The sequence below is a fragment of the Agrilus planipennis genome, unplaced genomic scaffold (assembly GCF_000699045.2).
Source record: "Agrilus planipennis isolate EAB-ADULT unplaced genomic scaffold, Apla_2.0 scaffold102, whole genome shotgun sequence".
NCBI lineage: Eukaryota > Metazoa > Arthropoda > Insecta > Coleoptera > Buprestidae > Agrilus > Agrilus planipennis.
In genome coordinates this window covers 572,610-598,136 of record NW_020439034.1, presented here as the reverse complement: position 1 = coordinate 598,136, position 25,527 = coordinate 572,610, and the positions used below count along the sequence as shown (strand labels likewise).

General features: G+C 35.5%; 2 protein-coding genes and 1 long non-coding RNA gene across 3 annotated transcripts in view; 1 reads left to right on the top strand and 2 right to left on the bottom strand.

The window, feature by feature from the left end:
* The window catches only part of LOC108735155, a 480,326-nt gene that overhangs the window by 318,365 nt on the left and 136,434 nt on the right, over positions 1-25,527 (bottom strand). The gene's annotated exons all lie outside the window — the stretch shown is intronic.
* Positions 1-25,527, top strand: part of LOC108735164 (xaa-Pro aminopeptidase ApepP) — an 86,626-nt gene that overhangs the window by 51,328 nt on the left and 9,771 nt on the right. The window contains exons 2-8 of the mRNA XM_025976650.1: positions 19,804-20,057; positions 20,793-21,201; positions 22,607-22,871; positions 23,530-23,797; positions 24,060-24,273; positions 24,485-24,718; positions 25,057-25,131. Coding sequence (XP_025832435.1) covers positions 19,804-20,057; positions 20,793-21,201; positions 22,607-22,871; positions 23,530-23,797; positions 24,060-24,273; positions 24,485-24,718; positions 25,057-25,131 — 1,719 coding nt within the window. The remainder of the gene's footprint in view (positions 1-19,803; positions 20,058-20,792; positions 21,202-22,606; positions 22,872-23,529; positions 23,798-24,059; positions 24,274-24,484; positions 24,719-25,056; positions 25,132-25,527) is intronic.
* On the bottom strand, positions 893-3,039 carry LOC108735163 (catalase-like). The gene is made up of 2 exons (XM_018466997.1): positions 2,901-3,039; positions 893-2,555 (listed from the first exon to the last, which is right to left on the bottom strand). Exons 1-2 carry the CDS (start codon positions 2,967-2,969, stop codon positions 1,086-1,088), a joined length of 1,539 nt encoding a protein of 512 aa, XP_018322499.1. The 5' UTR covers positions 2,970-3,039; the 3' UTR covers positions 893-1,085.

Below are 25,527 nucleotides of genomic sequence, written 5' to 3'. Positions count from 1 at the left end.
TTGTAATGTATAATTCAATTCTTTCTATTGTAAATATCTCCTATTATTATTAAAATATATAAATATCCTTTCAAATGTATCTTCTCAAAACCTTTTGTATCTGTACCTTTCTATTATTATCTCTACAAATTACTTTATTACTTGTACTTTCCACTAATCTTTTAACATTTTAATTTCGTTTACTAACAGCATGAGGTGTATAATTCTTAATTGCATTTTAATATTGGGTTTCTAGCTACATTGGGCCGAAATCTGTTTCTTAGTATTTCATCTAATCACTCTTTCCAAATTTCATTATCTTCTGATTCGATCCCTACTTTAGTTAAAATACTTCTAGCTCCACCCTTTTAATCTTCGTCAAAATTTATTTTCAAAACTACTAACACTTCCGATCTATTATTCAACTGTTCCACTTCTTCCTTCAGCGATTGTTAATTAAATTTGTTTCCACCAAAAAACCTAAATCCCTAAAAAAAGTTAGAGGTTCGAAAAATACGTTCTGTTCCTTCTACATATAAATATGTGCACCATACACATATCAGTTATTCTTCAATAGGAAACAAGATTATGGTCATTGAATAGTCTATAACTGCTTATGAACTCCTATTCCTCCGATACTATACTTTCCAATAAATTCACGCTCCAGTGAACACACACAAAATGGTGGGAGCCTAACAGAAAACCGGCATGTGTTAGCAACTTCCTTCTCTGTTAATCATGACACGCCTTCCGCTTATGAATACAATGAAGAAATTTCATTATACGTATGCATAATTAAACTTATAATCATCATTTACGCATTTGGAATTCTTGGTTCTTTTCCGTTTGTAATGTAAAACGAAATACGTTTTTGTGACACTTCTGATGGGTATACTCGATTATTAAAAAAAAATTAAAAAGCAAACGAATTTATTAATACACCAAAATACCCACATTTATTTATTTCTAATACGTAGCATCTACGTCTATTAATTTTTTTTTGACATTATTAGATAGATAAAGTAACATATCACCAAGGTATTAGATAAGTAAAGTTAAGAATTTCTTTTTTGTTTCCAATACTCTCCCTTGCACTACACATCGAACTATAGCTGAGCAGTGAATTGAAGTTGAGCGCTCAATTTATCCCGTACCATTCTACCAAAATCGGGATGAACGTTTGTAAAATTAACGATGGCTCTGTTCTGAATGAAATCGGAAGCATCTCTTAGTGCCATAAGTCCATTTCCGAGTACAATGTTTTCTACCATTCTCTCTTTTTCCCCTTGATCCAAAACTCGTACCCAAAGTACCCTGGGTTGTGAATAGGGATCATCATTACCATTATCGTACCGTACAGCATTACCAACAATCGGGAATTCTGGGGACAGCGCTTTAGCTCTAGGATCCGGCTCCGGTCCCCCAAAACTGTTGGGATGATAAATGGGGGCACCGTTTTGGCTATGGAGTGTAAACTTCCCGTCTCTGCTGAAATTTCGTACTCGAACATTGTTGTTGACGGGAATTTGATTGTAGTTAGTCCCCAAACGGTACCTCTGGGTGTCCCCATAAGCAAACAGTCGCCCCTGAATAAATCTGTCTGAAGATGGCTCGATTCCAGGGATTAAATGAGCAGGATCAAACGCCAACTGCTCTATATCGGCAAAGTAGTTGTCAGGATTTCTGGTTAACTCGAATTTTCCAACAGGAATCAAAGGATAGTCGGCGTGGGGCCAAATTTTGCTAACGTCAAAAGGATCGAAAGGACTCTCTAAAGCTTGTTTTTGGGTCATAACCTGGATGAACATTCTCCAAGAGGGGTAATTCCCGGCGGCAATGCTGTTATACAAATCCCGCGTGAAGTAGTCAGGATCCTCACCTGCTATCCTAATTGCGTCCTGAGGATCTAAATTTTTGATACCTTGATCCGTGAAATGATGAAATTTACAGTAAACCAGAACACCCTGATCGTTTAACAAGGAGAATGTGTCTGCACCATAGCCGTGCATGTGTCGATAACCATCTGGTATTCCCCTATCGGTGTAGACGATCATGGTTTGGTGTAGTGATTCTGGACGCAGGGTCAGATAGTCCCAGAACTGTTCTGGATCTCTCAAATGCGTTACAGGATTCCTCTTTAACACGTGGATGAAGCTCATGAAGTTGACAGGATCTTTTACGAAGAAAAGAGGCGTATTATTGCCAACGAGATCCCAAATGCCATCCTCGGTATAAAATTTAATTGCAAACCCCCTGACGTCTCTAACGCTGTCGGCATATCCCATTTCTCCGGCTACCGCTGAAAATCTTATGGCAATAGACGTTCTTTTGTTAATCGCAGAAAAAACAGATGCTGCAGTGTACTGGGTTATGTCGTTGGTAACAACGAAGTAGCCGAAAGCTCCAGCTCCTTTAGCATGGACGACTCTTTCGGGAATACGTTCTCTATCGAAGTGGGCTAATTCATCGACCATGTCATAATTCTGAAACAGAATTACCCCTCTCGGGCCTGCTGTAAGAGAAGCGTCTTTTTCGACAATAGGGTTTCCGCTAGTTGTCGTGGCTGAACCAGTTGGCTGAAAATAATCAAGGAATGCAGACAAACATTCACCCAAGCTTTCAATGTTATTTTCACGTTTTAATTGTACAGAATTAATATAAGACACACTGATGTTTTTGAAAAAAATCGTTGTTTAATTGAAAACTAATGTACCTAGTGATAACTGCGACTGAATTTTCAAAAAATACAAGCAAAAATTGATATAATATCTGAATTATTATCAAAACAACAGAGAGAAGGTATTAGATAAAATTTAAAACAGAGAATAAAAATTTGTATTTTGTATTTGTAATCGTTTTACTTTTTATAGAACTCTATATTTTAACAAACGAATGACTTGCATTAAATAAATGAATTTTACCTTATTTGTTCTTTGGGCATATTCCAAAAGTTGATTAAGAGCAGGTTCCCGAACTTTTAACAACGGCATTGCTTGTAGATATTACGTACTACTCTCAAGACTAGTCAGTAAATGGTTAAAACAATTATTTGATACTATTTTAGAGTGTAAACAAACTACTGCATTTTATATGCAAAAATAGTATGTATCTCCACCATGTAAAACTCATAATCACATCAGGAAGTGTGTGGACAGTCTGCGGCTAATCAGGAAGAAATGCATTTTGAAGACAACAGTGTTGAAATTTGATTTCCGTAAACAAATATAAATTGTTGCGAGATCTACTCTTATATATTTAATTATAACTATGTAACAATCTTTTCCTTACATTATGGGCGTGAAGTGAATGTATTATATGGGCATGGTGGATATCCCAAATATTTAGAACAAAATTTATGAAAAATAAAATAGTGAAGATTAACTATTTAATATGAACATTTTTAAATAACTTAAACCATATTTTCGATAGAAAGTAAACCGCCTTTTAAAGGGAGACCTTCTCAAACTTTAGACATGGGCTTCGCCTCATTTAAAACTGGCAGAGTACAGAAACCTAATTAGTGAAATTTAAAAATTCCTACTAATTAAACATCTCCAAATTTGAACGGATGGGTTTATTGTGGTTGGTGCTTAGCACCTAAACTTTAATCATTGCGATCATCACCTGTACAATAACCCAAACTAAACCCTTGATACATCGCACATCACATATACATCAATCAGGAAATCTTTATAGGGTCTTCAGTTCTAAGACTAGTCAGACACAGTCTCCGTTCTTTCCTATTCTGAGCTAATCTTCGCATTTCTCTAAAACTATAACATCTCATATCCTGAACTATTTGTGAACAGTAATCTTATCTAGGTCCACCTCTACTCCTCTTAACTGTTGTTTTTAATCCTAAAATGTCCTCAACTAGTCCTTCATGCCTGAGAAAGTGTCTTACCAACCTATCTCGCCAATTTTTTATTGACTTTCATAACTCCCTCTCTTCTCTTATACATTCTTTCTAACACCTCTTCATTTCTATAACCATCCTTATCCACAGTATCTTCATAATTCGCCTGTAACACCATATTTTGAACACTTCTAACTTATTCCGCAGCGCTTTCCGTTCACGTTTACTACAGAGCTTTTAACAATATTTTTTGAAGTTCTAAATTAACCGTTAGAGAGCATACAAGTGACTTCTTTTTATCGCAGGCGACTTGATCCCGCGCTATACTTTGTTTTATATCTCTACTGCTCCTTCCATCCTAAGTTATCTGAACTCCTAGATATCGAAAATAAACAACTTCTTCTAATTTTTTGTCTCCTATCTGCATATTCACGCTTTTCCTACCTTTTTTTAATGATCAATAATAATGACGAAATTGTAAAATTTGAATTACTTGACTACACACATATTCTTATTATTAGTGTTGACGAGATCCACTCCATTGATTTTTCAGGATAATAACAGGAAGCGTGGGTTTTATCAGTCCGGAAGGACCACCTCGTCCTCCTGCTCTCCTACTCTCAAATTATTTAGATAAGCTGAACTAGATTCAGCTTAGCGTCGACGATCGCGTGTGTGCCAGACCGCTAATCCGCTTATCTCTTATCGATCCAGTGACGTCGCTACGGACGGGCGTCGCGACGCATCAAAAACCATCCCCTGTTTCGTTCATGCAATCCTGTCTCGAATGACGCCATTTTCGCGAAAGCTCTCGACTTTCCCGGAAAAGCTGCCCTGAGCTTTCAACAACTTTCCACGCTTTTCAGAGCCATTTTCATGAAATCCTGGTTCGGAAAATCCGATCGCTGTGAAAGTTCTCTCGACATGTGCTTTTCTCCTTTATCCTTAAAGCAAGAATGTGCTACGACGTGCTCCAAGGTTACGAACGTTGTAATGCAATTCGCTTACGAAAAGGGAAAATTAGAAAGTTGTTGACGACGGCGCAGATATTACGGAATTTGTTCAGAAAAAGAAACAGGGCGGCCAAAAATACGTTTTCTTTCTTTTTTTGTTAAGTATTCATTAAAAATCTTTTTTTAAGAACAAACCACAATTCACTTTTAAAAAAATTCTACGTTGTGGCTAGGGTTGCCACCTTTTTAGGCTTTACATAAAGTATTTCTTGACTAAAAGGTTAAAAAAAAAAAGTACTCAGCATAAAAATAAAGTATTTTATTTTTTGTTACACCTAGCAGCCAGTAACAAATTGCTGTCGCTCTTAAATACATTAATAGCCTCTAAACATGGCAAACAAAGATTTAAGTAAACTAAAAATTCATTTTTAAGTAGTTTTAATGAAGCTTTATTCCTGTCGTCCCGCCACTTTGGGTTCATAACAAAGAATACTCTTTCTGTAAATACTGAAGTGGCCGGAACGGACAGCAAAAGTGACACTACCTTGAACAGATTTGGGAAACGAGGTTGTTCTGTAAATACGGCTTGCCATTTTTTCTGTTGTGCAATATTATTGATGTAAAAATACTCTGAATTTCGAATAATCGCTTACAAAATTACGATGTTTACTTAAGGCCTTAAATAAAGTATTTTTGCGTACTTAAGTATAACGTACGCACAGTCGAAATAGAGTACAATACTTTATAATAAAGTACTGGTGGCAACCCTATTTGTGGCAGGAAACATGAAACATTCATTACAGAAGGTATAAATCGTAACTACTTCTTCCAACTTTCTCCATATTCCACATGTTTCTAATTTCGAAAAAACTCAACATCATACAGTAAAATCGCATACCTAAGGACTATTTTTTACCACTTAACTGCGGAACTATATCTGCCGTCTTAACCAAACGGTCCTTACCAGTACTGTATTTAAGTAGATAAATTTAGGTATGTAATTTATCCTTTTGTTTAACCGACAATGAGTAGGTACTTACTCATGAAAATACAATTTTATGTGATTTTCTATTACCAATGTTCAGTGAACATAGAAATTACATAGGAATTGTATTAGAATTTGGATAAATTGGTATATAAACGTCAGGAATATATTTTTTGATCCACGTCATCTCTTAAACTAAGTGAACTAACGAACTGTTTTACAAAGCAGAACACCTTCGAATATAAATTATAACCATTCTTCTACATCATTTCGTATTATTCAAAAGATGATGCATGTAAGAGTATCCCCTATGTCTAATACTCTACTCGCCACTAGTGTATATACTTCTTCTAGGTTTTCTCCATCGAATAAAATTTATATTTATTTTAATTTTCTTTTGTCAAATTTTAACGATGACTAATTTCTTGATGCTCAATTTCATTGACATTCTGCAGCTCATTATTTACGTATCTTATTTTATTTGCCAAAAAAGCTTCGTCAGGTTCTACTATATATATATATACAGTGTAAACTCTATATAACGACACTTAAGGGACTGAACATTCGGCGTTATAAGGAGTGGTCGTTAAATGGAGAGAAACAAAAGATATTATTTTACTATTCTATGATAATATGCATTTACCAATCTAGTACACATTTTGCACATGAATATTATTCATACATTGCGTATAGCCTGTTATCTTCGTCTGATGTTTTTTGCTGCTCCAATATTTTAATTGTATTTTGTTACGTATCTTATTCATATCTTGAGATACTGCTGGATCAATTTGATCATATAAAAAGTATTTTTTTTATAGTTTCGCTGCATCAAGTGCTTGTTTGATGCTTGGTGGAGGGACAGGATCGTCTTCTTCAACAACGTACACAGCTGCAGTTCCTATCTATTTCGGCAACTTAGAAAGTACTGCTAAATGACTTATAATGCCGCATTGTTGTCGTTAAATAGAGTGAGCGTGACGCTATATAGAGTGTAATATTGTATAGAAAACAATGTAAACAAACCAAAGTCAAGCAATTTCGTCGTTTTAAGGAGTTTGTCGTTGAATCGAGTGACGTTATAAAGAGTTTACCCTGTATATATTATTGATTTTGTGACGTCCACGATTACAAAACACGGACTCGCCTTATTGGGGAGAATCGCGATTTTCTTCTGTAGTCCTATTAAAAGTAACATTTGTTTGGGGATAGATTTCCATGGAAAGCGCGGGAATTTCCTCGACAACTTCGAGGAGTATACGAGCGCGTTTCATGCTATCCTAATCGAAAAAGTGCCAAGTTACTCGAAACTGGACATAACTTACATCCCTCGGAATGTTTACGATCATCAGATAAAGGAACGTTTCAAACAAGTTCTTTTTATTACTCGTACGCGGAGTAATAAAAATAACGACTTCGTCTTTCTCCTCGAGCGAGCGTGCTTTCTACGTGACTGTATTAAGTAGGTGTGTACCTAAAAATTAGAGATCTCAGCATTCTAAGTACGTTCATAAAAAAAGAGTGCGAGACGATCGGTCGCACGGCTCACGCGTGTGCGTGATTAAAACGAGCACCATAAGAATTTCAATGAAATCGCGCTAAATACTTCCTTCATGGTCTTACTTACTCTCACACTTTTCTGGCCTACTATAGGTGCAAAAAACTGAAAACCTTTAGAAAACTTTATTGTGATACTGTTTCATAGAGTGACAGAAGACCAAGATGATTTTGGAACCTACAAACAATGAATACTTTTTAACTATTCGGCTCGAAGGACCATGTTAAAAAGCTCGTTCTCTTGACAAAACATTGTTGTTTTTACCAGTATATTGCTATACTACATACAATGACAACGGATCACAGAAAACACAGACTTGAAGGACCAGCGTCCAGCGATTAAAAGGATCCGTATTGTACATGCGTTTAATAACTCTTAGATATATACGTACACAGTTACTAATTAATAAAATAAAATACTTGTGGTTTACTTGAATCAATATGTAATTAAAATTGTAAATTTTTTATATTTCAAGACTCTAATTTTGCCAATAAACCAACAATAGTTTAGGAGTGATCTTTTTATTACCTTGCTACGTTTCGACCGTCAGTTTCAATCATCATCAGGCAAAAAAAACGAATAAAAGTCACTGGTTTATTGGCAAAACTAGAGTCTTAAAATACAAAAATTATTACACAGCAACCAACAAAATTAGATTCCTTTTTACACGTAAATTTTTTATGTTTCAGGACTTTCAGGAAAAGGCATAAAATTGAATATATTAGAATCATTAAAAATTACAATAAAATAAGAAATTACAATTCCAATTCGTTATTGAATAACAAAAAGATCAATCTATTACAGTTGCTCAAACATCAGCTCCATCCTTATCACTAGAGTTAAATACAAGCAACAATTTTGTAAATTAATTTTGTGCAATATTATCTAGCTTGATAAAGTTGCAGTGCAGTAAAAATATGGTCGAGATGTAAGTTACCTATCTATTCAATATATTTGCAAAAAGTTTATTTTGTGTTTTATATAATTTAAATAATAAAACCATACTCTGACAACAATCCCCATACCCCATGTTATAACGGTGATAACATTTATTATTCAAATTAAGCTTTATTTAATTGTATGTAACAAAATCCAGTATTCGTTTATGTTTGTCTTTTCAGGTTCAACATTCTTGTTTTGTATTTTGGTTACTGCATTTATTTACTTAGGTTTAAAGTTTCCGTTTATGTTGATTCCTACAGGCACCTAAATACTTTAGATTGCAAGGATCATTAAATTCCCATCTAGGCTGTATTTTCCATATTTTCAAATGATTCACATTTCTATTATTGTCATCTGACCTGTAGATTCATGTTTATATTATTTTCGGGTCGTTGTTACCTGTTTACGAAGACTTGTATATTTCTTTGTGTATTTGTCTCTACAATTCAATGTTAATATAAGTAGTTGACCACTAGCCGACACAGTAGTTCTATACCATCTCTCAAACGATTTATTTTTGCTCTAATTCCTTTTCTTGTACACCGTAAATTAGGTAAACATTTAAGTTAGTTATAAACAGTGTTTTATTTTCTTCACGTATTCACGAAATTTTGAACTATCGAGTTTCAAACTGAAACTTGAAAGGGCTCTCAAAATAAATTAATTTTGTGCCCAAAACACCCCCCAATAGTTACAAATTGCCAATTTCAATTAAATCAAGTAAAAATACCGTCTATTACTTCCCAATAAGATTATGTATTTTATCCATTGTTATCTGTAACGTAATCATCTTCTAAAAAGGCAAGCTTTCAATCACGATATTAGTTTAAAGTGTATTGGCAACGATTTCCGATCGCACATCAGCTTCTCAAACCAACCCCGTTGGTCCTTATGCAGTCCTGTTGGTTTCCAATATTTTCGGCCAAATATGTAGGGCAATTTTGCCAATAATTTCAATCGTGCCAATTCTGCAAACGATTTTCGATAGGTTACTGCTGTCGTCCTTCTTGTCTGAACCGTTTTTGCAATAAGAATTGCGGAAAAGGATTGAGTGAACTGGTTGCGTATCTCTGCATCAGAAACCGTAATGACAAAGCAAGGCGAGCAGGCACTCCATCGACCAGTTGCTATGGTCACAGTGCACGAACTTGGAGATTAGCTCTGTTGAGGGTTGGATAGAACCCCATGTCGTTTATGCTACCCTGCTTCAAATGGATGTGCAGCACTGCCACCATTCAAGGATTCGCGAGTTTAGTACTTTCAGTATACCTCATATAGGATTAAAGAAAGTAATTTTACCACCTGAAGGGTCATAAAGAGGTCAATTTGTGCCATTGATTCATCCCAGCGTTAGATTTTTTATTTGCTTAAACTTTTAAAGGTCATCATGTTTTTTCTTGTTTGTTTGCATAATCAATCTAATAGACGTCAGTTACGTGTCGATCACCATAATCTAACGGTCTTTTAAAACCATTCTTTGGATTTCTTCCACCAAATATTTTAGAAATCGGCATCCAAATTTATGCATATTCTATTAACGATTTTTATTTTCTTCAAATTCGCAAACTCAGTAGGAAATGCTTCCGTACGCACAAAAAAAAATCCAAAATAGAATAGACATCGATAAGTCTAAATAGTTATAGAAGGTGAACCTTTTCCGGGAAGGAAAAATCTCGAGGATGATAAAGAACCAAAACACGTTCTTTTTATTTTTTCTTGAAATAGATGTTAAAACTAGAAAGTACAGGAATAACGGCATGCCGAGGGTGGTGGTGTTTGTGCGTAGATTAATTTTTTGTCAAGCACAGCTTACACGCCAAACTAACTTTGTGTGAATTTATTAAAATTTCAAGAGTTAACTTAAAATTATTTATTAATGTATATTTACAAGAACGATAGATTTACTATGTTACAAGTTACGCGGTTGAACAGGATCTGTCTTTATTTTTTATTGTAGGTATAAACTTACAATTAATATAAGATTTGAAGTGGTAGGCAAGTTCCGAGAAGAGTATGCATATAATGTAGCTAACAAATATAATTAATAGAAGGGTAAATTTGGACTTACCAGCTCTGTAAAATAATAAAATTAACAATAGGTAGGTACATGTAATAAGCCTTCATTTATTAGACTTATAGGCAAATTTTGAAAAATATGTGTATCTAAATATAATTTGTTCGAAACAAGGGGTGGCGACGATGCTGGACGCACTTTTACTTGAGTTTTTAAAAAGAGTGACTGAAATTCAACATCAGAAAAGACTTTGTACTTTGTACTGAACTAAAAAACTTTGTAATGTACTGTACCTACTGTATCTACAATGGTTCAGTAAAGTTACCTTACGAAAATATCTCAAACTCAAACAATTGAAAATTATCCTTTTTGAGATGAAAGGTGAAACTAAATATATCAAAAAAATGTCATACTATACAAATTCACAACCTGGAAAAAGTAAATACGCTGTGTCTCGGAAGGTTCGCAACGAGGTTGTAAATCTCATACATATACACCGTTCACAGCTATGCCCCAAATTAATTTGACATAGCAAGTTCTTTAGAAAAAAATAACGTCGTTTAATAATTTAGTTAATTTCGAAATTTTACAAAGGAAACAGAGAGCAGAAAAAATACTTGTGCGCGTGATTGCAGTCGTTAACCGAATGAACAACATTTAAAAGTATCGTCGATCCCCAAAACTAGCAAATCTGCCCCCAATAATTCCATACAAACATTAAAGAAACGAACCATCAATAAAAGTCAAATTTCGGAAGTCCTTGTACTTATAGCAACCAATAATGCTAGACCTAGACGATATTTTTGTATTTCAGTAGACGAAAGGCGATAAACTTCGGTCAGGCCTTTATAAAATAGAGCGGTATGTGCTGAAAGCGATCTTTAAAATGAATAACTAGACCGACAGTTGTTGGCTTATTATTGGAAAAATTAACTATTTTAAAATTTAATCTAATTATTCATAGAAATTAATGCTTAATAAGTTAATTGAAACAAACCACAATCGACTACCAATTTATCATATTGTTACAGTTGAAAGATTAAAAAGTTGCAAGTCGAATTTGGCGCGTGACTGAAATGAAGACCTCTTGATGCAGCACGAATTACCGAGCAATTAAAATGCATGTTTTGCATAGGAAATGCACATTGCATGTCTCGAACGGCCGTGAGTCGTCAGGCATTTATGTGAGCCTGCTTCGGCCAGAAGTGCATTTTATCCTCAGGGAGCCCCCTAACCTGACCGAACTCTTAGAGATCTGAGATGGTCTTTTTCAACCATTTCGCTGCCGGCCCGACCAAAAAGAAATAAGAAAATGTGTTGTTCGAAAATCAAAATCGCGGGACGGTTTTCTACTCTCCTGCTAACAAAGATCCGGATTCTGCGTTTCACCCTTGGTTAACGTGTTTTAAAAAAAATTGAAGGGCGGGGCTGCTTTCTGAATCCTATTTATTGCAAATAAATTAATAAAAATAAAAAGTTATTGCGTCTCGCGATCAAACTATTACAAAGTATTAACAGTGTAATTTTTCATTCCAATTTCCAAACATAATTTATTAAATAAATTCAACGAAAATACAATATTATCTCATATGTTATATAAGTACATCTTGGAGAGAGATTAGACTAAATATTAGAACAATAAGTTCTTCATAACTAACTGGCAAAATTAGCACAAATGTTTTTGAATAACATCTCAATTTTGAGTATTGTATAATTCATTTATTTAAAAAATCAATTGTCCTAGATTGGAATATTGGAGATTAAAATGGACAGAAAAAGAACATAAGTCAATTTCATTCGAATGAGATTTTAAAGCCTTTTAAATTTCATCGATTTTTAAAAATCAATTTTGGGTATTAATTGCTTAATGGATTCAACCAAAACGTATCTGTCATGCCTGTTGTTAGAATAAATACTAAACAACGAAAATCATTTGGTAGAAGCAACATTTTACAACAATGATGAATAGAATTAGATTAGAACGACTTCTTTTATTAATCTCCTCACTGAACATCTATTTGCATTTATACGTAGGTATGTAAGACCTAAGCCGTTATAAAATTTATTATTTACCTTTGTCGGTTACACCTACCCCATACATTTTACATAACAATAGAGGAAAAGTTCACTGACTAGATAGCGGAGGGGTTTAAAAGGGATTATCCCTTTTAGTTCGAAATATGACGTCAACAGGGTACCAGGTTACCAGAACACCCCGAAAGTCGTCTTTCAACACGCGCAACCGCTACACGGTAAAAAGCGGGAGGGAGGACGTGAAGAAGGAGAGTTGCAGTGCCCTTGGAGAATGAGACGAAAACACTTCGAGATCGAAAGAGCAATATTTTATCCTTAATTGTCTAGGGGAAGTCCTTTTTTGACGTCAACAACAGACCAGGAAAACATGTCTGCTGAGGGATGAACTTGAACGGTTCGTTATGGCATTGCCAGCAAAAACATCACCCTTTCTATCTTAAAAGCTGTACGTGGATGTCAGTCAGTTACAGTGTACAGTTACGGAGAGAAAATGCGAGGGTAAAACTGCATCACGCGCGTATATCTATCTTCACTTGGGCCATGTATTACGTAAAATTATACAAAGCACCCTAGTCAAATATAATAAGTTTATAAACTTTTCTACACAAGTATTTTTCATTTATTGCAAAACAAGGAAATAAGTGGAAGAGAAGTTATATTTTCATCATAATATCGATAAATAATATTATACAAAAAATATATAGATGAAGGGGCTTTTTATCTACTTCACCCGAATGATACAACGGGCGTTGGCAACCATTTTTTGGCTGCGGAAGGAAATCAAATACAATATGAATATCATATAGGAAGCCTTTTAGGGTCATTGGTATTTTCTCTTTAAAAACAAATGTTTGTAACAACTTTTTCCTAGTGGATATGATGACATGAGGTCGTATTTCGGTCGAGCGACGATTTCATGAAGGAAACATTTGTTTTTAAAATGATGTTCACTTCACGTTTGTGTTTTAATTTATTTATAATTAGCGACCCGCCCGAGCTTCGCAAGGGTGCAATGCTGATACTTAATATACTATTGAATGTCTTTATATACAACATTCACAGTTTTTTGTCATTAGACAATACAAACCGGCCGGTACCGCCGCAACCGCTATGTCCCTGCATTTTAAGTCTGTAATATCTTCGAAAATATTCATTTAAATTACATACTGTAAAGGGCCATATTAATCTATATTAAATGCACAATGTATTTAAAAGTATTTAATAGGATACGGATTCATCGCGGACTTTTTGTAGACCTTTTTAAGATGTACAATACTGTGGTACATTATTTTGATCTATCTCGTAGGGTTTAGCCAGCGTTTGCAATGAAAGCGCAAAAAATGTGTTTATTTACGACATCACATTAGAAACTTCTAAAATTATCAGTGTTTCTTTACTATATTATGCATGTATTATACATATAAATCTTCCTCTTGAATCACTCTATCTATTAAAAAAAAACCGCATTAAAATCCGTTGCGTAGTTTTAAAGAACTAAGCATACATACAGCGGGAAGCGACTTTGTTTTATACTATATAGTGATAGTGATAGTGATTTGTATATTACACTTTATTTTCAGAATTCAGGTGGCTGAAATGTGGCATGCGGTGACCAGTGGGGCCTATGCCTGTCTCAATCCTTTCTCAAACTATAGAGACTTAGGGATTAATATCTTTCAACAACAATTTGAAACATCCTTTTAAAGAATGTCCTTAAACTACACTGATTACAATTTTACTTTTAATTTATGTTTATCTGATATGACGATTTAATGATTTTTATACTGTTTCAGTTTACTTTTAATATTCTTTTTTAGTCGTTAGAGATAGATTTGCTTATCATTATTCAATCTATTTCATTTTATTATGTTAGAAATTTCCATAATTTCAAATGTATACAAGGTAGTCAAATATCTCTTGAATGCTCTTTTGCAAACAATAATAGACCAATTTGGTCTTAATGGTCAGGTTCTGCGAAGGTCTTCGACCACCTCTGTTAATTTTATTATCGATACTCTTCAATTGTATGCCAGTTACAATGATTTCTTAGATCGAAGCAGAGTCATACCTTGTTGGGTTTCTCGCCTTATTGGCTTCTGGCTCATATTCTTTTGTTGCATACCTAGTATTGGTGGTGGCACCAGAACATTTTTTGATTTTGTCACATAATTTAGAGTTAGTTACGTTTTGTCCTTCATCGTGTTAACTTGCGTTTTTAATCCATAGTTTTCTTTGATGTGCCTGTAGTTGTAATCCGTTATTTCATAGTTAATAATTCATTGTAAATAGTCTGTGTTCTGTCGGAGCTGCCTGCGACGCGCTGATGAGATCCAAAAAAATCGAAATCGCGATCCGCGTCTGGCAGTTTCGACAGAATACAAACCACTTCGAATTATTTTATTCGAGTAAGTAGATATCCATATATTTAAATGGACCTTGTTGGAGCATACGTAATCCCAAAATGTAGCATCGTACTAGAGATGGCGTTTTCCGCGCCATTTGTGGTATTTTCTGTATACAGTGTTTCATATCGAGTTTATAGGTCCGATACAGAGTCAAGTAGAACGAGTCGTTATCCTCTATCCTTTAATCCTTCAATAAATTCTGGGACGTAGCTAAGGGAGAGTACCAGAGTGTCAAGCCCTTGCATTGAAAGTTCTATCCTAGGTTTGACCATCCTGAATTTCAACTTAATAACCCTACATAGGATAAAGTTTAAAGCCGTAATAAGGGCACTCAGCTTCATATTAATATGATAGTTTTTGATTAATACAAAACTATTGATACTTAGTATCCAAAAATTCATATTTAGGTCACTGGTACAAAGTTGGTACATCTCCATTATTTATTTAAAATTGCAAGCTAAAACCTACCTACTTATCTATGGTGTTAATAAGTCAATTAGCAACCGTTTAAATAGCGAAATTAATAATTATAATGAATGAGTCAAATTAAGAAGTCGAGAGTCGCGAGTCGAATTCACGATCGCAAAGATGCAGAGTGGTGAGACGGCTTACCGTCTTCACTCACCCTCTGATACTTCCCCGCCTTTTGCACGTTCCCCAACTATCTGATAAGGTAGGCTAAGTTTATTATTATACTACAGTCGAACCTGGATAAGTGAGAGCTCAAAGGACCGCGATCTGTTTTTCTCTTATAGAGGTTTCTCACTAACCCGAATTTCTAGCTTACAGAGTTACAGGAGGAATCTGTCTCACTTATAGAGGTCTATAAAAATACGGTTCGACAACGCATTGAGTTTTCGTTTGGAATTATGAGGAAGTACAGGACCTTTCTTCGCAACTGCTTTTATGAACTCACTGTAAACTGTAATAAGATTGATAAACAAGGCGATACGCACATTTGGTCATTCGAATGAAATAAGAGTCTCTTGAATTTTAAGAACGAGTCCTAAAATAGCAAAAGTAAACTGTCGCTTATAGAGGTATAGGCAAGTAGGAATCTCACTTAAAGAGGTTCACGCATGAAAAATGACCGTCACTTGTACAGGTTTTATGTTTCTCACTTATAGAGGCTTTAGAAGGGTAAAATGACTGGACCTGGCAAATACGAGGGTGGATTGATAAGTTTCCGGCCTAACCAAGAGATGACGCCACTAGGCCTACCTTGAGGTGACATTCTATAGTACCATCCTTGGATAGCTTGTAGCTATAGTTTCAGCCCGATCTCCTTGCTAGTGTAGGTTTGACAGCACGCTGAACAAGACGCCTCTGTGGTTTTCGTAAAAATGGAAAAGCAGGAAAATCGTGCTGTCATCAAATACTTTTATTTGAAGGGGTTAACGCCGAAGGAAATTAAAAAAGAGATGGACTCAACACTGGGGACATCCTCCCCGTCATATTCAACCGTTAAGCAGTGGGTTTCCGAGTTTAAAAAGGGTCGTGTGAGCACCTCTGATGGGCCTCGCTCAGGACGCCCCGTTGAGGTCACAACTCCAGATATGATCGAAAAAATTCATCAAATAGTGCTGGGAGACCGCAGATTGAAAGTGCGTGAGATAGCTGAGACCTGTAAGATGTCATATGAACGTGTGCAACATATTTTGCACCAACATTTGCATATGGAAAAGCTCTGTGCAAGATGGGTGCCGCGTTTGCTAACAGTCGACCAAAAATTGATTCGAAAAAACATTTCTACCGCAAATTTGTCATTGTATAAGCGTAATCCAAGCGAATTTTTGCGTCGATTCGTAACCGTTGACGAAACGTGGGTCCACCACTACACTCCTGAAACCAAAGAACAGTCTAAACAGTGGATTGGACCAGGGGAACCAACTCCAAAGAAGGCAAAAACAATTTTTTCGGCGAACAAGGTTATGGCTACTGTTTTTTGGGATGCAAGAGGTATTATATACATTGATTACCTTGCAAAGGGTAATACTATCACTGGTCAATACTACGCAGACTTATTGCAACGTTTGAGCCACGAGGTGAAAATTAAACGACCTCATCTGGCGAAGAAAAAAATCTTGTTTCATCACGATAACGCACCAGCGCACACGTCAATCGTTGCGACGGCTAAAATCAACGATCTAAAGTTTGAATTGATGCCGCACCCTCCTTACTCTCCAGACCTAGCCCCGAGTGACTATTTTCTGTTCCCTAATCTCAAAAAATGGCTTGGCGGTAAGAGATTTGCGGACAATGAAGAAGTAATCGAAGCTGTAAATGGTTATTTTGAGGAGCTTGACGAATCAGTCTATAGAGATGGCATTAATAGACTGGAACACCGCTATGAGAAATGTATCAGCCTTGGAGGAGATTATGTTGAGAAATAAAAAAAAAAAATTTTTAAAAACCTTGTTTTTCTTGGTCAGGCCGGAAACTTATCAATCCACCCTCGTACTCTCATTAATAGAGTTTTCTCGCTTACCCAGTTCTCAATTATCCAGGTTCGACTGTATTATTAAATTATCGTAGTTATTAACTGTAGTTACATTGTCGACAAGTCATTCTAAATTGTACAATTCATTTTCAATATTAGATTAAACTAATTATGTCCCATTTCTAAGCAAATAAATTCGCTTTATTGTGACACGGTGGAGTAATTATATAAATAAATATATAAAATTCGTTTCTTTGTGACATGGTCGAAAATTCGCTTCTTCGAAACACTGTGGCGCGTCTACATTTAATAATTCAAAAATATCTACTAATTTGTACTTGGTTAAATCCATGGACCATCATATTGAACCCGGAAAGCAATATCGATCCAATATTTTAGATTATCCATTTCCAAGGAGTTTAGAATTTTTTAGGCTCGCTTCAGTTAAATTTTTAAGTTTCTAATACATACCTTCAAAGGTCAATGTGAGCAACTTTCATTCATCATTTTATATAATGTTTGATCACTAGCAAAACTTTTAACGCCAAAAATGTATTTTGCATTTTATAAATAGAAAATGCAAATATTTCAAATAAATTACATCTCTGGACTAGTGGTCCTAACACCAATCTAGTAGCGAAAAAACATTTCAAGCGCCCCTCTTGCTTTGTATGCCGTCAGGGACTATAGCACCTCTAAGCCCCCAAGCTATGCTACTGAGGAGCTTTTTACACATTTGTTGTTCATCTTAAGAAGTATTTTCATTATGTTTAATGAAATGGTAATTGAGTTAACATTCTTTTAGTTACAATTCATATTGTACGCCTCCGACTGTACCTTAAAAATATAGCCCCGTGTTCAATTCCGTTCGGGTGTGTATACAAACTCACACACCAACACACAAACACGATAACATCAAGTCTTCCAGCGAAGCAACCGCCACACGAGACACCCTAAATTCCCTGCATAAAACATTCTCGACATCTGTTATGTTCTCCTAGTCGTATGCTGACGTCAGTTCTATTGTTCTTACGCCCACGCAATTAACCCTTTCGCCTAATGCACCCCACAACAACAAAAAACAAACGATTATTATTCATCGGTCTACATGAACGTATAAATTCATATGTGGGAATTTCGACGTATGTATGAGATACCTCACGATTAGGCCAGTGCATTACATGTACATAAATATCGTGTGGTTGGAAGTGTTTAAACCATTACGTAACCGAATGACACACAAAGAACAATAATCGATGGTGTGTAGTGTATATACGCGAACGTACGTTTGCATGTGTATGCTTCTGGTAACGAGGTCCTTCTTCGCCGAAATAGTCGGTTACTAAAGTACGATTATGGAGTCCTGATAACTAAGAGACTTGTGGAATTTCTTTTAGCTATAGAACAATTTTCGGTAATACCTCAGGCAAAAATTCTAAGCAGTTTGCATAAAAGTGATATCCACTATACACTATGTCTGATCAGTATTCTGCATCTTCTCCTCTAGGATCTGGAAGCACTGTGGAGTGCATCTCGTGATAGCGCCACAACGTAGGGATATAAAACGTATACATTTATGGTATAAGTATTCGCTTATTTAGGGATTTCCCTTACCATGAGAAAGATTCCAAACGATGACAAACTTGCTTTTTTACTTGAATTATTTTGAATTTATATTATTTTCAACAGCCGTTGAATTAATTATGTTGGTAGATAAGATAACAAAAGAAAGATTGTTTTTATCTAACAGTTAAAAAAAATACAGATAGACAATGGAAATAAATTAGTCGCTTCTTGTGTGCTAACTGTTCACAATATTGAAGTGTTACTGAGGGAAATATTTTCAAATTAAATTTTGCTTGTTAAGTAAGATTTTCAAATCTATTTTTTATTAAAAACCCGGTATCTATTTTACTTTCCGACACGCACGAATTCGTTGTATAATGATTGTCGAAAGCCAGTCGCAACTCCTCTGGAAGTGAGCATTATGTGGGTGGCTTTTCCTCTAAACATCGCACCCCTTTTCTGCTACCCTGTTAAACTACTGACGTCATATCTATTGTTCTCGAGCCCACGCAATTAATCCTTTCCTTGCTACTCTAATAATCTGTTCATTATGCCATTCTATTGTGCAATTTGGTCAGTGTGAGTTGAGCTCACGTCGTCTTTTTTCTTTTTGGACTGGGAACAACCGGGTCAATATCATGTACATTTGGGTTGTGATTATATGCAGGTATAGAAACCAGTCTAGACCTTTGCCATGAAGGGTCCACAAGGCGAAAAATTCTAACCGAATTTTCGTCATGCAACCCTGATACAAAGAAGACGCCTGGAATTTCTTCTAGTAACTGAACAATTTTTGGCACGCAAGAAGTTCCGATGCTCCACTCATTTAGCGAATGCTTGAAATGAAAGTTTGGAATTCGCACAAGAATTCCACTCTTCATTATTTTTGGTACTAACTAAATACGGAATAAATAGACTTCTTGAACGTTATAAAATAAATCACATTCTTTGTCGAAGCGTTTAACGGACAGGATATTCCAATTCATTTAGAAAAATTTTAAATTGACTTTAAATGCCTTTAATGTCTAAAGTAATCCAACACTGTTTAATCTGTACTAATCTTATCTTTTCCAGTAACACCTGAGGGCAACAACAACAGTACTGCCAACCGGGAAAAGTATGCTAAATATGTGGAGCAATATTTAAGAGCCCGTGAAAGGGGTGAATTGAGGAAGGCCTGTTCGACAAGGGGGGCGGCACCCCAACCCCCCAGCAGAGTTAATACCACCGCCAGACTAATAGCTTTGCGTGAAGTCATGAGAGACGAAATACAATTAAAAGAACAACCCATTGATGCTTATATCATCACATCATACGACGAACACATGGTACGTAAATAAATTTAGAATTTTTGTTCTATAAATTGTATTTCTGATGAATGAGTGCCGAATTCATTCGGTTTATTAATGAGAGAAAGGGTAAAAGTCATAATGTTAAGTAAAAATGTACAAAATATCTCGAATCCTTTCAATTATGGTATACTTCGTTTACTTTCTGTAGCGATGTGACCTTTAGTTTGACCGGCGCAAAGTAGAAAAGAACAGCACTAGGCCAGAAAAGGAAGGAGACAACTCTCGGCCAAACTCTTAACCGATGAGGAGCGTATAATCCGTACAGTACTGCACGGAAAAATTGACCATTTTATCCACTACAATTGCATTGTTCAAATGTGCTGTTATTGGTACCATTTACTACTGAAAATATCAACGAGATGTTTATTTACATTTGAAGACATGTTAAAGGCTTTAACGCTTGTTTTCGACTCGCACTACTATTCATGATTGAACAAAACTTTTGGCAGGTACTGTATGAAAAAGTATGTTTAATGAACAAGAGTCGAGAGTATTATGAGCTTTTTTCTCCCTACCTACGATTTTGCCAGCGCGCATCCAAGACATTGGAAGGGAAACATCGCTAGAGAAAGTAAATGAAGTATAGGGCAATTTTGGGATTATTTTCATGTTAGTCGTCGAAAAAGGCCTTTTGATTAATCTATTAATAACAAAAACCATCAATCCTATTATATTTATGGTTATGTTCATCATTCTTTGCTTTCATTAAAGACCGAATATACTTCGGATTACGACAAACGAAGAGAATACATTTCTGGGTTTAGTGGTACGTATGGGGACGTCATAGTAACTATGAAGAAGGCGGCCTTGTGGACGGATGGTCGTTACCATCTTCAAGCCGATGACCAGTTAAATTGCAAATGGCTTTTGATGCGAGAAGGAAACCAAAACGTACCAACCAAAGCAAACTGGCTGAGGTCGGAATTGAAACCAGGTTCAAGAATCGGAGTTGACCCAAAATTGATACCGTACTCCGAATTCAACGAATTGAGCTATCAGCTACAGGATACGAAACTGGAACTGGTCAAATTGACTACCAATCTGATTGACCTAATTTGGGTCAATCATACCGCGTACCAAAAAGAAAAAGACGCATTCGTTTTGGACATTAAATATTCCGGTAAGCAATAGGAAGTACTAATAGTAAAAATTCAAGAACAGTAAGAGATATAACTCACCAAACAGGCACTGTGGATTACACCTACCTGAAAAATAAAAAAGTATTAGATACATGCATTTAATTTATAAATAGATAAATAAGGAAAAATTTTTGTAGTTGTTGTCCAGATTGACAACTACAGTGTCGTGTTTTGGCGTTGGGGTTTTGAGCTATTCTGTTTGTTCTACAACAACCGCTAAAGTTTTTCCAATATAAATATGTTGTCACACCACAAAAAAAATTTCCATCATTATCCTAAGGTAGGCTGCGGTGGATGAAAAATTCAAAATTAATTTTCACATTAATAAAACTTAATGGTGGTTGATATTCAATATTAATGTGGTAATTCATTTAATTTTTATCCACTACAAATTACCTCAAACTAATGAGAAAATATTGGTGCTACTGCTACATCCTCGATCCAACAGAACCACGGACGTTTGGGCTTAAAGTACTCATCTTACCACTAAGGTATGAGAGATAACAGTAGCGACAACAAGGACACGAATTAATATTACATATTAAGTTTTAATCAGATTAAATCCACTCCTGAAGATCTATTCCTATAATTGTTTCAGCTAAAAAATCACCATAAAGGAGTACAATATAACTTGATTCTCGCAAACATTGATCTCCAGTATCAATACTTTCAACAATTACCTTTATATTTTATTCAATACTCCTCAGTCCCTCCCCCCTTACTACATCACGTGTAATAACAATCTGCATAATAATTTACTTATTAAAATAATTCGAAGTGGTCTGTATTCTGTCGAAACTGCCAGACGCGGATCGCGATTTCGATCTTTTTGGATCTCATCAGCGCGTCTGGCAGTTTCGACAGAATACGGACCACTTCGAATTATTTTATTCGATTATGGTAACGTGCCTATCACGTTGAGGTTAGCTACGCCGGATATTTTTAAATGGACCTTGTTGTAGCATACGTAATCCTAATATGTAGCATCGTACTACAGATGGCGTTTACCGCGCCATTTGTAGTATTTTCTAAAATGCGCTGTTAAGACAGCAGGTAAAAGTTGGTCTGTGATCTTTCGGAGCTGTCTGTGACGCGCTGACGAGATCCAGAAAGATCGAAATCGCGATCCGCGTCTGACAGTTTCGACAGAATACAAACCACTTCGAATTATTTTATTCGATTATGGTAACGTGCCTATCACGTTGAGGTTAGCTACGCCGGATATTTTTAAATGGACCTTGTTGTAGCATACGTAATCCTAATATGTAGTATCGTACTACAGATGGCGTTTACCGCGCCATTTGTGGTATTTTCTAAAATTTACTTATTGTTATAGTAAACAATTATTTTCCCTTTTTCTTAGACTCCCTTTTGTTTTCTAAATAGGCAAGCCATGGCTGACAAAAGTGAAAGAACTGCGCGATGAACTGAACCAATACAAGGCCGATGCGATGGTGGTGACCGCATTAGACGAAATAGCTTGGCTCTTAAATGTCCGAGGGCGCGACATACCATGCAATCCTTTCCTTCGAAGTTATGCCATAGTTAGTCACACTTACGTTCGCCTTTTCGTTGATCCCACGAAACTTTTGAAAAACAACGTCACAAAACATCTCAACGCTGAATATGGAATAACAAAGTCTTCACTAATGTACGCTATAAATGAGTAAATTTGAACTGGATATAAAATTCCATTGGATGTTTATTACAGTAAATGAAACTATAAATACACAAGTATCAAATAAGTGCCGCAAAATCTAATTTAAGGAGATCATTATTAACATTACCAACTAATAGAAAGCAATTTGTTGAAATTAGCAAATGTGAAATACGATGTCATCAAGAAAACTGAGTCCTAGAGAAAACCCACACCTGCATGTAGTTTTGTTACAATATTTTTAGAATACTGTGCATAATTTCATTTATTGTTTTATCCCCAAAAGGAAGTAAAACTATTACTTCTACATCCACGACACATAATAGAAACAATAGGCGATTTCAAAGACAAATAATCGATCCATTAGTTTTCCATTGAATGCAAACACTTGGATACCACCATTCAAAAGTTATGACCATCCTTGGGTTGTCAGTTGAAGCACCCGACCTTCAAGCTTCGGGTATCATGTTATTTAGCGTCCAATAATTTATATTCAATTGATTAACAATTACATATTAAAGAGAGCATTAATCTGATCGATTTGGTATCATTCGTTGTATGATATAATTAGAAACCTTTGAGTTATTTGACTTTGAAATCGCTTAGTTGTTCTACCTATCGCATCAGATGACAGAATGCCCAAATTTTGTAGTGTTCACGATTATGAAGATATTTGGACAGTTTTGCCAACAATGACTCAAGCATGGAGGGTAGTTCTTTTACCAACAACCTGCGTGTTCAGTGCAGGAGCGAGCCAGGCTATTGTGGACCTTATCCCAGAAGAAAAACGACTTCTCGAACAATCCCCGATTACATATTTCAAAGCCAAAAAAAATCCGACAGAGATCATGGGCATGCAAAATGCTCATCTTAGAGATGCTGCAGCCTTGTGTCGATTTTTTGCACATCTGGAACTGAGAGTTAGTTTGCTTTTATAATTACTTTTATCAAAGCTTTTGGTTGAACATCCTTTCTTTGAATAACTTTTCTTGGATATGCCGCCTATACGTATACTCAACTTCTTGTAAATTTCATCTCACGGTTGTTTAAGTCAACTGTTGTTTGAATGCCCACTTATTAAAAAAAAAAAAAATATGCATTTCATGAACAGTTTAACATTTAATAGCAAAGAGGTTGGTTGAGTTTTGTCTTTTAAATACATAAAGATTTTGTTGGTTTTAGTTTAGCCAAGGAGACGAATTAGACGAAATGAAAATTGTGAATATAATAGACGAATTCAGATTTGAACAGATATTAAGTTTAGGTAACAGTTTTAATACAGTTGTTGGGTTTGGAGCTAATGGTGCCCAACCACACTACGAACCCAGTCCTTCCACGAATGCAACCATCTTTGACAATAATACAATCGTTATAGATTCAGGAGGGCAGTATTACGGTAAAACTTCGGGATAACATGGTCGGGTCAAATTAGGAAGGCGAAGTTTGCTTTCTTTAGTTTATTGTGGCAGCCCCTGCACCGGATGGGAGGCAGTTATAAGTATATAGAAAAATGTCATTTTTTCCACTCATCAATTTACTGAGAACTTCGCTTTCCTAAACCAACTCGATAATTTTACATATATATTTATTAATATTTCCTTTTTAAGATGGTACCACTGACGTAACTCGAACAACCCACTTGGGCGAACCAACTGAAGAACACAAAAGAGCCTATACCAGAGTACTTATGGGTTTAATACAATTTTCGTCGTTGGTTTTTCCGGGACACATGAAAATGTCTGTGGCCGATGTCTTGGCCCGACAACCCCTTTGGGAAATTGGATTAGATTACATGCATGGAACAGGTCATGGAGTTGGGTCATTTTTGGGAGTTCATGAATGTACGATATACATATATCCACAGTTGCATAACAATTAATAATAAATATTAGGATATAAAAAATACGGTAAAGTTTGCCATTTCGGTTACCTCTCCCAACGGCCAATTTTCAACTTCTTAGAAAGTATCTTATTAAAAATTTTTTAATGTCAAAACTTGACTTATGAAGACGCCCCATTTAAGGTACTACACATACATCCACCCGGCTTTCGCTGGCCGCCAATGAGAGATTTTACTACCTAATATTTTCAATAAAAGATAAATAAAAATTAATTTTTTGGTTATAATATAATAAAATAAAAGTTTCACTGTTAATATTAATTTTTATTTTATTTTTAGCTCCAATACTCGTTCACTACAATAACTTTGGCGAAAATGACGAAATATTTGAACCCGGATATTTTCTATCCAATGGTTAGTTGCCATGTTTAAACTTAAGGTTGACTTTCTAGCTTATGATGACACTTGTATACACCTCATATACAAGTTACCAAAATAACAAAAAAAAAAAAGAAAAAAAGAAATATCTACGTATTTAAATATTCCATCAATTTTTAATTAGTTTTGGTTTATTTCATTAAACAATAAAATCTTTTTATTTTATTTTTTCTTACGTATTCAGTGTATAGTCTAGTATAATTTTTTAGAACCTGGTTACTACAAAGAAAACGAGTTTGGGGTAAGATTAGAGAACGTTCTAGAAGTTGTGGAAAAACCATGGTTGAAACATTCTTCTGGGCAATCGTTTTACGGCTTCAGGGATGTTACCTTGGTACCGTTTGAACCAAAATTAATTGATTTCCAATTGCT

Excerpts from the sequence above, each read along its gene's own strand:
- LOC108735163 (XM_018466997.1), bottom strand. The coding sequence starts at position 2,969 with ATGCCGTTGTTAAAAGTTCGGGAACCTGCTCTTAATCAACTTTTGGAA. Across the intron at positions 2,556-2,900 it reads ATGCCCAAAGAACAAATAAG|CCAACTGGTTCAGCCACGAC; the intron begins GTAAAATTCATT and ends GATTATTTTCAG.